The following is a 16,341-nucleotide window of genomic DNA, read 5'->3' on the forward strand; positions in this document are numbered from 1 at the left end:
TATGATCTATGATCGTTTTCTTTTTTTGCATTTTTCCTTTTAATATCCTGAAGATGTCCTCTGCAATAGGGACGAAACGTTGATCATTTCATAACTTCGTTCGGTTTTTCTTTTTTCAAAAACACATAACGTCCACCATCGCTGGTATTTTTATTTTATTCATATATATATATATATATATATATATATATATATATTTATTAGATAGATATATGAGTGTTTCCTCTGTAAAAAAAGAAAGAAAGAAGGCATGTAAGATTCTTCAAATATTTATTTGTCTCATTTTTTTTTTTTTCCACTAGACTTCACACAAATCCCGTTGGAACATGCGCACGTCTCCAGCCAAGCTGGGTGCAAGACCAATCATCATCGGCGCCATTACTGGTCGACTGCAGGGTGTCTGATCTGTGTTTGTGGCCGCATCAATTCCATCAAAGGCGGACATGGATCGATGATGGCACTGCAGATTCAAGGAAGCGCTCACACTCGCATCAAAACTTTGTCAGCGATGCCCTCAAGTGTCCACGTGCTGGTAGCCAAATATCCCTTTCATCAATCTGCACATGGTCGGCTGCGACATGTCTGTCGGCTTCGAATACACCTGGCCATTACCAATATAGATGTGACTCAATCGTTAAGGTACAACAAAAACAATTTTTGCATTAAATATGGCACATGCACACACAACTCATCTTAAATGAAGGAGAAAACAGGTTTGGACCGTAAATACGTTGATATGTCTGCATTGAAAAAGTGTGGCAATTGGGGGGGGGGAGGTTTGTCCAGAATTCCTTGTATGAAAAAAAAAATAAAGGAAAAATCTAGTATGATGTGCATATCTGTTGATATTGTCATCAAATTTTATGCGAATCAGAACCCCCCCCCCCCAATTTTGACAGCATATATATATATATATAAAAAAAAAACAAAATTAAAGGAAAACTCTGTATACTTGTACATACCCATAACAAAACAAAAATATCATATTCCAAAAGTCATGTAAATTGATCAAGTAGTTTTAGTTTTAAACAAGAAAATCAAATTTTGTGCGTAAAAACCAACAGAAGATAACTTAATTTAAACTTGCAAAATTTGTATTAATGCCTACAAATCGCCATTAATTGGTTAAAAACGACTTCATTGAGGGAATTCTGAACAAGGAACTTTTTTTTTTGCAGATAGAAAAGAAGGTCGTGATACGAAATTTCTCAGACATTTTGCACATTCCAATAATTATGCTGATTTATCAAAATAAAATGAACGTTGGTTCGTAACGTAGAAACAAATGCATAAGACTTTCAAGACAAACTGATGGCATTAAATCTAAATTAATTATATGTACATGATGTTGCCGGGATTGAGGTATGTTGACGTGTGGGTTTAGAAAAAAATAAATAGGAGACACATTCAAAAAAAAAAAAAAAAAAAAAAAAAAAAAAAAAAAAAAAAAAAAAAAAAAGTGAAGCATGCATAGTCCCCCATGAGTGCACAGTGAACGAGGCAAAAAAAGAAATGACTCAGTTCAGCATTTGCCCCCCTCCCATTTAGCCCCCAAAGTCCTCAATTTAAATTTGAGTCCAGCACCATGCAAAACTGCTAAATAGACATACACAGGAAATTTTGGACAAATATGGTAAAATAGTCCCAAAAATGGAGTGTTTTTATTAGCACACCCAAGAGTTATCGCGAAGTATAGACAAACAAAATTATAAAGAAATCAGGTACAACTTTTCAGAAAGTTTTATAAAAATCCAAGGCATCAATTTTTTTAATAAACACAAAAGTGTCCATTTTAGCATGAAAGGCATCCCTAGGAGTGCAACCGGAGTTTTCTCAGAAAATCTGTTCTGTTACTTTTTTTACTCATATCATGTTTAATGTTTGTGCAAAATTAAAAAAAATTCCAAGGCATATTTTTGGAGAAAAGTGCGGACAGACAAATGGATAAGGGTGAATTTACAGGTCCACCCTCCTTTTGTCGACGGACCAAAAAAAAAATTTTTTGCAATGAAGAATTCTGTATTATTAGCTAGTATTTTTAAGAGTGAACGGCAACTTAGAATGAAATTCTAGAAGATATAAAAAATTTATTTGGACGTGTGTTCAGCTACTATAATATCCTCTCCTGTATAAATTTCTATCATCTTTTTACATGACATGTGAAACGTGTTTGCTTTATTTCCTGACACATTTATTGAATTAAACAGAGTTATAAGAAGTCAGAGTTAGCATTAACGGAGCAAAAGTTGTATCTGATTTCACGATAGATGGAACTTACAATTTTCTTTTGTTGTCACTTCCTACGAGATGACTAGAGGTTGGACAATCGGACTTCTAACACATAACCATCGTGATAGTTAATCCATACTTTGTTAATCGGATCAAATCCTGTTCCCTGGAGATATAGTTGAAACCAATTAAGTTTCAGTGAATTGCAGTAATGTTTATTTTAAGAGAAAGGAAGCAAATTTTTAATTGTGCAATTGCAATGGTTATTGGCATCTGTTGCTGAACTATGACTGCATATTTCTCATTCTTATGATTGAGATTAAGATTTAGTGCAGTCAATTTTATATTAGATTTCATGAACTGTGACATAGCTTATGAGGTCTTAAACACTGCGACATAGCTTATGAGGTCTTAAACACTGCGACATAGCTTATGAGGTCTTACAAACTGCGACATAGCTTATGAGGTCTTACAAACTGCGACATAGCTTATGAGGTCTTACAAACTGCGACATAGCTTATGAGGTCTTACAAACTGCGACATAGCTTATGAGGTCTTACAAACTGCGACATAGCTTATGAGGTCTTACAAACTGCGACATAGCTTATGAGGTCTTACAAACTGCGACATAGCTTATGAGGTCTTACAAACTGCGACATAGCTTATGAGGTCTTACAAACTGCGACATAGCTTATGAGGTCTTACAAACTGCGACATAGCTTATGAGGTCTTACAAACTGCGACATAGCTTATGAGGTCTTACAAACTGCGACATAGCTTTTAAAACATTTTTCTCACATAAATAAAAAAATTCTTGACATCTATATGATTAGTTTTATCAATCTTGGTTCTTATCCAGAATTTCTCTTATATTGAAAAGCAAAAACATCTATATACTGTACATGCCAGTAACGGTACAAAAATGTCATATTCCAAAAGTCATGTAAATTGATGTAGAAGTTTTATTTTTATAAAGAAAATCACATTTTATGAGCAAGCACAAAGATTGTCTTACGTCACCCTCTTGAAGAAACAAGGGCAGATAACTCCATAATTTAGACTTGTGAGATCAGCCTTGTAATGCCTACAACTTCCCTTTAATAATTTAAGAATGATTTTCTTTGTAAAAATGAAACTATTAGAACAATTTATGTGATTTTTGTAATATTTTTTGTTCCATCACAGGTATGAAAAATTTTTCTCTTTTTTTTTTTTAATAAGGGGAATTCTGGACAGCTACTGAAATTTTATTATTTTTACATCAAAGTAAAGTGACATTTTGCTATTTAATTCACATATGTGTTTATGGTATGTATGAACATATATATTACAATGCAAGTTTAGCAGAAAATATTCAATGAAAATTATTGACATTTTACAAGTCACTAAGGCAGACATAAATATACAACACGGAGAATCTTGCTTGAATGTATGCAAAGAATGAGTAATGAAGAAACGGTGAAAAAGTTTGACGACAACTGAAAAAATAAAGTCTTATATCGATTTAGTCAAGTTGAAAAGATTTTGCATAACTATTTACAAAATATTCTTTACAAGTTTTGCAAATCGATTAACGACCAAAAAATAAACTGTGAAAATACCAACCTTCACAATCTGACTTATGGGCATTAAATGTGTACAGATGGTATATTGTGCTAAAAGATCACAAGTTGCTTCCCTCTCACACACACACAATATATATTAGTGTTGGGACGATTAATTGGAATCGGGAATCAAAAAATCCGTGTTTATTTTCTGATGCCAAAACCGATTCTTTTCATTACTTTTTTGTTTATAAACCTAATTTTTCATATTAATAATAAATAGTAATTGGTTTTAGACTACAAATTAAACTAAACTCTATAAATCACTGCACAGGTGCATTTGTAAGTTTGCCAAAATATATTGAACACATTACATTTTTATGGTAACTCCCCCGATGACAAAAAAATTGTATATTTAGAAATTTAAAAAGAATCAGAAAAAATATTGGCATTGTCCGATCACTGATCTAATTTATAAAACTCACTATGTCTGTTCGTCTCCATACTTTCAAACTCTATTTCTTCTGAAATTAAAAGTCGTAGAGTGGCGCTAGGGGTCTCCAATGATTGGATTTTTTACTGACTGTTCTTTTATTGATTTTCAGCTGATTAAAATAGGTTTTAAAGGGTCAAAATTGAAAAAATCGTTATAAATTTTGTATATTCATCTTAGTTTATTTTTAATCAATTCATATGTGTGTCCAGGTAGGTATAAGAGCAATTTATCTTGCCTATGGTAACACTTATTTGTTATATATTTGTTTGTTAATCATTTTTTTCATTTTGTCAAAATGCCCCCAAAAAAGAGGTGACGTCATGCGATGCAAACATCAAACTTCAATCAATATTTCGAAGTTTATTTATAATTCAGTTGTACACATTTAAACAAGGATGATCACAAAATGTTTTAATTTCTCTGAAATTTTCTAACAGTTTTAAAATTAGCGTCAAACGTCAACTTAGTGTGCAAATATTATTTGCTGAATAATGTCAGGTTACTTAAATAAGAGGAGGGTCAATCATACCAATTGTCTGATTAGTGTTAGACTATACTATGGATAATCTTTAAGTTGTCATGTAAAGTCCAGATAGATAAAACCATTTAAACCTTGTCATGATAATTAACTCTTTAACAAAATCGATCAATAGTTATATTCTAACGTCCTTTTGTTGTCCACCTCCTTCCATGACGAGTGTTCCAGCTAACCGTCCAAGAAAATAACTCACACGAAATCATCAATCCAGGCCGACAAGAAACAAGCAACATATATTTAGGGGTAACAATCACTTCTACAGAAAAGCAAAAGTTGATTGGGTTTAGGTTTTGCTGCTAGTACGTGACGAGATTCGTTTTTGTTTTTTCTTTTTTTGAGATATCATTATTCACATGATGTTATGGACTAGCGTTCTCATCAACGCCGTTTATATTCTTAACAGATTTCAATCTTTGGGTGCATTGTTCATTTCTGTGCAATGATCTCTTGTTTTTAGAAATAATTGTTCTTGAATTTTCAAAATTTCAACTTTCATAGTTTGAACATTCAATTTTTTTTAAAACAAACGTTTAAGGTTCATGCGATTCTTTGCAGGAATTTCCCCTAATTAGAAAAAAGGAAGAGAGAAAAATATTAAGAAAATTGAGAAGATTTTCAGCAATATTCTATAAGATATATAATATTCTATAAGATATATTCTATAAGATATATAATATAATATTCTATAAGATATATAATATTCTATAATATATATAATATTATATTCTATAAGATATATAATATAATATTCTATAAGATATATAATATTCTATAATATTCTATAATATATATAATATTCTATAATATATATAATATTCTATAATATATATAATATAATATTCTATAATATATATAATATTCTATAATATATATAATATTCTATAATATATATAATATTCTATAATATATATAATATTCTATAATATATATAATATTCTATAATATATATAATATAATATTCTATAATATATATAATATAATATTCTATAATATATATAATATAATATTCTATAATATATATAATATAATATTCTATAATATATATAATATAATATTCTATAATATATATAATATAATATTCTATAATATATATAATATAATATTCTATAATATATATAATATAATATTCTATAATATATATAATATAACATTCTATAATATATATAATATAACATTCTATAATATATATAATATAACATTCTATAATATATATAATATAATATTCTATAATATATATAATATTCTATAATATATATAATATTCTATAATATATATAATGAATATGCAACCAATGGGACATGGATAGTTTAATCAGATTTAAATGAAAAAAAAAAAAAAACAACAACAAAAAAACAGGTGCAACTTAATTATGAAAACAAAAAAATATTTTTGATGGACATATCCGTCGTGAAATAAAAATATATTCCAAAAATCACAAATTGATCAATTTTTATATATATATATATATATATATATATATAAAATAATGATTTTAATAGTAAATCATCAGTTATTACAAGGCTAATTTCGATCCTGGTATTTCGAATTGAGTTGTCTACCTTTATTTAATATAGCGGTAGAAGACAACACTCTTGCTTCCTCATAAAATTTGATTTTCTTAGTTAAAAAAAAAAGATAAAAACTACTTGATCAATTTAAGTTATTTTTGGAATATGATATTTTCGTTCTGTGATGGATACGTACATCATATTTTTTTTTTTTTTTTTTATATTAAGTTGAATTCTGGACTTGCACCATAACAGTAAATGAATAATACAGCGGAAGAAGGCTGTGTAGCATATCGTTTAAAATTAATTATGAATACCAATGTTGATGAGGACACTTAGTCTGAAAAAAATAAAACAAAAAATTTTTTTTTAAATAAATTGTCATTTCAATAATTTCAATTAAAAACAATTTTTCACAAGCATTTTTTTTCTTTTTTTTGCTGCCACAATGCGAGCACGCAAGAATCTTTTTCAGAACCATTTTTTTAATCCTTGATTGCCATAAACTATAAACCAGAAAATGAAAGAACAATTTGAGGTTCTTGGTCGCAGAATGGTAGAACTTCATAAAATCTGAACACAAAATTGTAAATTAATTCTTAAAAATGGTCCAAATTTTTTGTTTTACAACCTAACACTTCTGCAGAATTGTTACCACAAAATCGCGTTACTTTGAACAGTTAACATGTTAAAAAAAAATCACAATAAAATATTTATAAGCCCAATGTGTTTGTTGTTGCTATTAAAAAAATTCTTTCTTTTGAAAAATATTAACGACCATTTTTGTTGTAGAATTATTGTCCATAAGAACAAAAAAGAACACTTTAAAAATATTTCAATTTTGTTCACATTTTTTTAATGGAAATTGTTCTAGACAAAATGCAAAACCATTTGATCTAAGGAGCTAACCAAAAATGAAAGATGATTATTGCAAAGGCGATTCCTATTGACCTTAGTTTTGAAAAGACCAACGTTAAAGATAGGGAGAAAACAGGGAGCAGGAAGAGAGTTTCACAACCTTACAGTTCTTGGAAAAAAAAACCCTGGAATAAGTAATTGTATTAGAATGAATTATCAAAACATTGAATTGAAGAAGACCACTAGAGTAACGAGCTGGAACAAAAGAAGCAGCAATTCTGAAAAACACGTGCGATGATAATATTTATAGAAAACACTAAGACTAGCAACTAGTGATGGGACGATTCCAATATTTTTACCGATTCCAATTCTCTAAAAATCTCTAATTATTTAACTATAAGATTGTTATTGTCTCCAATTTCCATAATAAAAACACACGTTAAATATGCAAATATTTTCCTAAACGTCAAAATACACCTGTGGCGGATGATCTATCGATTTTAGCTTTACTGGTATTTTAAAATCAATAAATGTTTATTATTTTTACCAGCAATGAAGATTTTTCTTTAAATAAAATCAAATAAAAAAAAGACAAAAGAATCGTTTTGGCATCGGAAAATAAACATCAATTTTTCCGATTCTAATACCGATTAATCGTCCAAACACTACCAGCAACATCACATCTGTGAGAGAGACGTTGCAGTGAAGGAGAAATGGTGAGGGCTACGAAATTACAGATAAGTTTTTGCAATTTATCATGAATGTTCAAATGAGACAAAGATCCATCAATCATGAATCTTCAAATGAAAATCCAAATACGACAACAAAACTTCATACATTGATAGATTTGTCGAGATAGAGAATGGCGTCGGGTGCGAGAAATTTCTTAAAGCAACAGAGAGAACCGATTTTACGAGAAGCAAAAAAAGCAATCGATTTAATATATGAAGTCCAAGATTTGATTAGAAAGAAAAAAAAAACCCCAAGAAGTTTCAGAGTCGATTTCATCAAGAAAAAAACCACCCATAAGAATTTCAGAAAGAAAAGGGACACACCTACGATTGAAAGACAAGAGTTGAGTCTTAACAGAATCAAACAAAACAGACCATTTCTTATGCCAATCCACAACCCAACGTCTGAATTAGCTGCATGTATGAATTGTTAGCATAGTTTTGTTGCAGGACTATTTCCATGTAAAATATAAAATGGCCGTTTTCAAGTCTAAGCTCAACAAATACTTCTCAAGCTCCATCGTTTTCAACTCTCTCATTCATGATCCAGCTAACCAATTCATTAACCTGTATCTTCAAGTTGCTTTTGGCCTTCATAAGTAGTGACTCATTAGGATGAAAAGATGACAATACCCATTTTCAAAAAACAAAAATGTACGTAAAACTCACAAACTTTTCCTTATTTTGTCCTTTAGTCCACACATTCCATGAACAAGATTTCTGACAAAGGAGGAAGAATTGCAGTTTTCTGGGTCAGAATCAATTTCATCTGACACTTATCGTTGGCAAGTTTTTGATGAAGTATTTTTTAACTCCTTACATCAAGTGGCTTCAAAGCTTGTCAGGAGAGATTTCAATAAAATTTTTTTTTTTTTTTTTTTTTTTTTTACAAATCGGCATTTATGCGCACATTCTTGATATAAAGCTAGTAAACTCATCAGCCTTTATTTCCTCACCATCGCAGGAAGATGTGACACAAGATCAAAAAATGTCGAGAATCAGCATGTGTAAAGACGACGCACTGTAGCCTATTAAAAATTGGCTCAAGCAGCCACGTCATTTGCAAAATTCTTGGACCGTTGTCACACCATCCTCTTGAATAACAAAATTTTGTCTGTTCCATTCATCGTTTTCAAATCCTCTTGTAGTATTTTTCATCATTCTATAGACAACCGCGTTAATCCTTATCCTCAAATAACTTTTGGCCTTGTTAAATATTAAGTTTTGACATCTTATAAATAAAAAGCTTCAATAAGGCAGGAGTAAACGTTTTTTTAAAAAGATGATCGTATCGTGTGGCGTGTATACGACTAACCAGATTATTTATTTATGTTACATGGTGGTCACCACTTATCAAGGCCTGGAAGCCACTCAGGGATAAGGTTTATTGCATGGACAGTAATCAATGGGATAGTATCGTAGTAATCGTTAGTATTGGAGATTTGATAAAGTGTCTTACTTAAAGGTGGGGGGGGGCGGTTCATCAGGAATTTGTTTATGTTGGACTTGAAGAAATCCAAGTTGTAGTCAGGTGGGAAACAGGCAAACGGAAGAGAGTTCTACAGGCGTGCATTTCTAAGAAGCTTTGTTCATGGATTACGTTTTGATTTAGGCACAGATAAATATATCAACAAACTAATCGAGCAAAAACAACAAGCAGTAGCAATGTCGAATAGACAAACGACAGATGTTCAACAAGTTGCAAGCAACTGCCGCTCGGATTTTCATAACCACTCTGGTTAGCAGACATGCTATTCACTAGCTTATTAGCACTACACAACAGCGAAACCTATTATATACAATTAGTCGAACACATGTCCTCCATTAACTCCTCACTCATCTATCGTCAACGTAATGATGGGGCGGTTATCAGATCGATATGTAACATCGGTACAGACCAAATATATCAGTCGTAAACGTGTACTACGCAGCACGTTTGGTTCGTGTGCGTGAATAGCAGACGGTGCAATAGTAGATGTTGTGTCAAACAAAGTGGATGCAGACAGCTAAAAATATCTCTGACCAAAAAGACCAAGAGATATTCTCTTTGTTTTTAAGTACTTCAGTGAATGGGGTGGGGGATCTGTGTTGCTGAGATCGCCATTGTGAGAAAAACAAGATTCAGGTTTATTTGCAAGTAAGCCACAGGAATGATGGCAGACTTAGATGTTTTCTTCAACAGATGTCTGGAGCAGCTAACCCAAGGGGAAGGGGACAAATGAACAGTGACCGCTAACAATAGGTCAGAACCAATCAAGAATGAAGACATCCCAAGAGAATAGGAGGAGAGGCAGTCATAATCAGTCTTCCCTGTCTCGAAACAGTTGAACAGAAAGTGATGCATTATGGTCATCTGCTTCTTCAAACGAGTTGCATCCATTTGGGGCTCTCTGCCAAGAGACTTTGTTAAATGGGGTTTGTGCGTCAGAGGCAAGTCAAGCAAAAATTCAGTACTGCAAGTCAGTCGTTCACCTAAACAAGATTAGCATTCCCAGATTAGCATTCCCGGATTAGCATTCCCGGAGCATTGCTGAATTACCTGAGAAAGAAAATCATTATTATCGTGTAGATTGAATTAGATTTGTTTTAAAGAGAAAAATGCAATTCAAGAACAAATACAATTAGTTTTAGGAATTTGACTAGATTCTACAACAATAACAAGAAGAAATTTTAGATAAATAAAAATAGAAAAAGAAATGTGCGTTAACAATAATACCTAGATATGTGATACAGATGTCAGCTGATAGAATTTTTGTGAACATGCAAATAACAAAGAAATAATTTTATATATATATATATATATATATATAGATGTTAGTCGAAGAAGTCAGATTGAAAGTTGGGAAGACGGCATCATCGAAGCCAGTGAAGTCACAATCAAAATGTGAAGTCAAAACGTTGTAATCTCCGAAATGTCGATACGGTGTGTGAATAAATATTAAATGAAATGTAACTTTGTGTGACGCCATCTTTCGAAGAAGCAGATATGCGAATTCGGCCTGGTTGTTATTGTCGTGTTAAATGTTTGTTGAACTCTTAAACGTTTACAAACTTTGTCTATTATATAGACTGTAGTTATTATATGCACCCCTCTTCTTCGTCACCAAAGAACATTTGTCTAACTCTCCATCAATGGAACATTATCGTCGTTTGAACTCCCCTCATGCACAAGCATTTGTTATGCCTTCAAACTAACACGTCGAGATGTCTACGTTATTGTTTCAGTCCAGTTCAAGTAAAACGTTCGTTGTAACAATTATATACACCCTGTCTGTTGGCTTATATACATCAACATTTATTCATAGATAATTTGATACCCTATTATCAAACTTAGGTACCATTTGTAAACTAAATAAATATTTGTTTATAAACTGGATTTCTAATTTTGCTTGATACGACGACTCTTCATTGTAGTGCTGACCAGATTGATGTCAGCTTTAGCCTGGAACAATGTGTGAGGCAATCATGGCTACTGAATGCACACAAGTGCTTCTTCATACGCAGGAAAGTTGCACGACCCAAGAAAACTTGGATGCAATCCATCAACATGTATCTTTGACCGTTGAATTTGAAACAGAAGCATTTCTCAAGATTACCAAGCTTAGAGTCCTGAACAGATGTGTGCATTCTATCCCAACCATTATCAATGGACCAGAGGTCATCTCGTCAGCATCAGACAAGGCCAAACTATTTGCCAAGAATTTTTCAGCTAATTCTACCCTATGCGACGAAGGCCATCAACTCCCCATATTTCCTCCTATAACACAGAACACACTAGGTAACATACAATTTTTTTTTTTTTATACACAGTGGTCACCACTTATCAAGGCCCGGAAGCCACTCAGGGATAAAGGTTATTGCAAGTACATTACGTTAGTGTGGAGATTTGATGAAGTGTTTCCTTAAGGGAGCGGTTCATTAGGAATTTGTTAACGTTGGACTTGAAGGCATCCAAGTTGTAGTCTGGTGGGAAGCAGGCAGACGGAACAGAGTTCCACAGGCGTGTAGTTCTAAGAAAGAAGCTTTGTTCATGAAATCTACGTTTTGATTTAGGCACAGATAAAGAGTGGGGGAAATTTTTCACAGTGGATTCAGCTAGACGGGTGTTTTTCGTGAAAGATTGGCGAGGGGGGATCAGAGATTGGAGTTCATACGAGCACCTGCCATGGAAATAACGATAAAAAAATATCTGTGCATGAGGTCGCTAAGCTAATCAAGAACCTTGATTCCAGTAAAGCAACTGGCCCTGACGGCATCCCAATTATAGTGTTAAAAAAGCTTCAACCAGAACTTGCTCCCATACTTACGAAACTGTTTAAGCACTGCCTTAAGGAGAAGTGCTTTCCAACACTCTGGAAAACCTCATCAGTATGCCCTGTATTTAAGAATTCAGGTGATAAGTCATCTCCCTCTCAGTACAGACCAATAAGTCTTCTGTGTGTCATAAGTTGCTGGAATCCATATTAAATAGAGAAGTAGTCAACCACCTCAGCAGAAATAACCTTCTTAGTGACACGCAATATGGTTTCCGTTCTGCAAGATCTACCGTAGATGTGCTAACGATTATATCTCATAGGATTAGTGAATCTCTTGACAAAGGCTTCCTTTCCAGGGCAATTGCTCTTGACATATCAAAGGCCTTTGACAAGGCATGGCATAAAGGCCTACTTCACAAGATTTCCAGCTACGGTATAACTGAAAATGTTTTCTCAATCATTAAATCATTTCTCTCTGATAGGCTCATAACAGTAGTGGTCGATGGACAAAAATCAGAGGCTTGCAGTATTAATGCTGGAGTCCCTCAAGGGTCCATCCTGGGCCTAACTCTCTTCCTGATCTGCATCAATGATCTCCCTAAACACATACTTAAATCATTCGTTGACATATATGCTGATGACACGACCATCTACGGTAACACATCAAAGGCTGTAAATGACAAAGTTCTCTCTGATTCTCTCTCCTCTGATCTCGAGCGCGTGGTACAATGGGGGAAGATGTGGCTGGTTACATTTAATGCATCTAAAACCAAACTCCTATGCTCTGATCCCCATCTGGCATCAATTGAAATGGATGGCTCTCGTCTTCTGAGCTTGATCTTTACTCCTGATCTGAAATGGAACACGTACATCAAGTCTGTTGCCAAGGTCGCTGGAAAGATGGTGGGATCCTTCTACCGCTCCAGAAGATATCTCACTACTGATGCAATTCTCTATCTATATAAAAGCCAAGTACATCCAAGGATGGAATATTGCTGCCACATCTGGGCAGGAGCTGCTAAAAATAGCCTATCCTGCCTTGACAGAGTACAAAATAGACTTCGTGGCTTAGTGGGGGATGCCCTTTTCTCTTCCCTGCAACCTCTCTCCCACAGAAGAGACGTTGCGAGCCTATCTTTGTTTTATTGTTATTTCCATGGCAGGTGCTCGTCTGAGCTCCAATCTCTGGTCCCCCCTCGCCAATCTTTTACGAAAAACACCCGTCTAGCTGAATCCACTGTCAAACATTTTCCCCACTCTTTATCTGTGCCTAAATCAAAACGTAGATTCCATGAACAAAGCTTCTTTCTTAGAACTGCACGCCTGATGAACTCTGTTCTGTCTGCCTGCTTCCCACCTGACTACAACTTGGATGGCTTCAAGTCCAACGTAAACAAATTCCTGATGAACCGCCCCATTAAGTAGACACTTTTATTAAATCTCCACACTAACATACTGTACATGCAATAACCCTTATCCCTGAGTGGGTTCCAGGCCTTGATAAGTGGTGACCACCTTGTAAAAAAAAAAAGAGTCAAGATTGCAGGCTGTCAGAAAATGTCAGATTCCTGATATGATAAAATAGACAATGATGGATTCACAGACAAGGGAAGTAACTGTTGCAATATTAACGAAATCTAAAAATTCAGAAAAAGACTAAACAATAATATTACACAAACAGATATAATGAATATGATTGCATGCAGTTTCACACTCACAAGAATATGATTGGTTGGTGTAAGCCATAAATACAGACTGGTATAGCAGCCTGAGAGAGACATTCAAAGATATGCTGAAAACCTAAAGCTAAAGCCTAACAGCTACAATCATGAACAATCATTAATGTGATTTACTAGATTGTATTACTTGATTACGGTAGCAAAGACCACTCGGTTATTTCAAACAAATATATCGTTTTGCAGAACATATCAAGAACCAGGCAGACATTATTTTTTTTTTTGCTTATGGCCATTGTGAAGCACAAACCTGAAAACAAGATATAAAAGATAAATGATAATTATTAAAGGATACGGTAGACGCAGAACCCAGATGCCTCCAGGGGGCAGTCGAATGTAATCGTCCATGGTGGGATGGAAGAGGGGACAGTGTGGTTGTGGCCCAGGCTGAACCATTGGTTTTAAAGTGATGCATATTGGACCTTCAGGGGATGCCACATAGACACGCATCAACTGAGCGACATGACCTTTTGGGTTCCTGTTAAAATTTTAAAAGAAGGAAAAAATTGGATTTAGTTTTATATATATTTTTTTTAATATTTTTTTAGAGGAGTTGAACTTGTCATATATTCAGTGATTCTTTTATCTTAAAATAAATGTTAAATATTTTTTGTTTCCAGAAATAGAGAGTGCATTCTTCATTAGCTAGTGTAGTTCAGGGGAGATTACTTCTGAATATTCTACTTGACCACTGATAATGAATTAATAGACAGTCCTATTATAAAAAAGCTATATACATTGATGTTGGAAATTAACATTGCAACAAAATGTATGCAAAAAAACAAAAAAAAAAAACGTACGCAATGAAAAAAACGTACGCAAAAAAAAAAACAAAAACAAAAAGAAACGTATGCAGCAAAAAAAAAAAACAAAAAAAAAACAAACAAAAAACATGCAATACTAATAAAAGTAGATGCAAGTGAACAAGAAAAGTATGATAAATTATTTTAAAGGACCTACCGACAGGGACAGGCTGAATAGAGGGGCATGTCACAGGTAAGTAGCTTGTGAGCAGTGTCCTGAAATGAAAGAAAAAATATCAATTCAATACATCAACATCACTTTTAGTAGCCTTGCAACTCTTGCTTCTCTTATTACATCCTTTAGACCTCACATTCCTTGAATGATCTTTCTGACAAAGAAGGAAGAATTGCTGTTTTCTGGATCAGAATCTATTCCATCTAACACTTATTGTTGGCAAGTTTTTGACCATGAAGTAGTATTTTTTAGCTCCTAACATAAAGTGGCTTCATGCCTTGTCTGGAGCGATTTCCATAAATAAAATGAAATGTTTGACCATTAAAAAGCTTTTCAACTTCTGAGAAATGGTTGATTGTTTTATTTTACGGCATATCAACCCTTTTCGGATTATTTAATTTTGAGAAAAGTGTTTACACTTCAAGTTCTTTATATATCTTCAAATATTTATTCATCGCGTTTGGTTTGCTTGTTTTGTAGAAAAAGATTGTTTTTGACTTTTCAGAATAAGATGGAGTTTTGCAATGTGAAATGGAAAAAAAAAACACCAAAAAAACAAACAATAACATCAACGTTTGGTGTGTTTTTTTAGTCAGGAAGCCAGTATCTTTAGACAGCCTAATCTCCTAGCACCAGATGCCATAACAGGTATTATGAGTCCAAGCCAAAGTGGACCTGGGAGCTATGGTAAGTAAAGAACTCCACATTCCCATCGTATTCTAAAATTCATGTACATTGATCAAGTAGTTTCATTTTTATACTAGCAGGACTCATTAACCGGCGTTACTCAGTGGAAGCATGACAGATCAAGAACAGAATCGTTATTGGTGGCCGTGGCTCAAATGAAATAATCTGGCATTAACTGTTGGGCATTCGTTTCCAGTGGCAGCTAGTGAAAGCCAGTGGTAGTGATTGTCAGCACTGTTGGTTACTGGCAATTAGTGTTAGTTTGGGGCAATAATTTGCAGGTACTGAATGATTATATAGAAATCATTTATTAACTATTTAGATTTAGCGAAAACGGATGTAGATAACTGCCTTCTGCCGAAGTATATTTCAAGTTGCCCAGTGTTTTTCTTCTCAGTGTACTTCTTTTTTTTTTTTTTTTTACATGGTAGTTACCACTTATCAAGGCCCGAAAGCCACTCGGGGATAAGGGTTATTGGGTGTATAGTAATCAATGAGATAGTATCGTAGTAATCGTTAGTATTGGAGATTTGAAAAAGTGTCTTACTTAAGGAGGGGGGGGCAGTTCATCAGGAATTTGTTTACGTTTGACTTGAAGACATCCAAGTTGTAGTCAGGTGGGAAACAGGCAAACGGAAGAGAGTTCTACAGGCGTGCACTTCTAAGAAAAAAGCTTTGTTTATGGAATCTACGTTCTGATTTAGGCACAGATAAAAAGTAGGAAAAATTATTGACAGTGGTTTCAACCAGACGGGTGTTTTTTGTGAAAGATTGGCGAGA

The 16,341-nt window shown here is 33.5% G+C and overlaps 1 protein-coding gene across 1 annotated transcript in view; it reads right to left on the minus strand.

Moving 5' to 3' along the window:
- Positions 1-253: 253 nt before the first annotated feature.
- Positions 254-16,341, minus strand: part of LOC145241970 (nonsense-mediated mRNA decay factor SMG8-like) — a 123,087-nt gene continuing 106,999 nt past the window's right edge. The window contains exons 20-22 of the mRNA XM_080104838.1: positions 14,857-14,915; positions 14,192-14,374; positions 254-626 (exon numbers count right to left, since the gene is read on the minus strand). Of these exons, the coding sequence (XP_079960964.1) occupies positions 515-626; positions 14,192-14,374; positions 14,857-14,915 (354 nt within the window). The 3' untranslated portion in view covers positions 254-514. The remainder of the gene's footprint in view (positions 627-14,191; positions 14,375-14,856; positions 14,916-16,341) is intronic.

This window comes from Euprymna scolopes, chromosome 21 (assembly GCF_053919585.1).
Source record: "Euprymna scolopes isolate OS-2025 chromosome 21, ASM5391958v1, whole genome shotgun sequence".
Lineage (NCBI taxonomy): Eukaryota > Metazoa > Mollusca > Cephalopoda > Sepiida > Sepiolidae > Euprymna > Euprymna scolopes.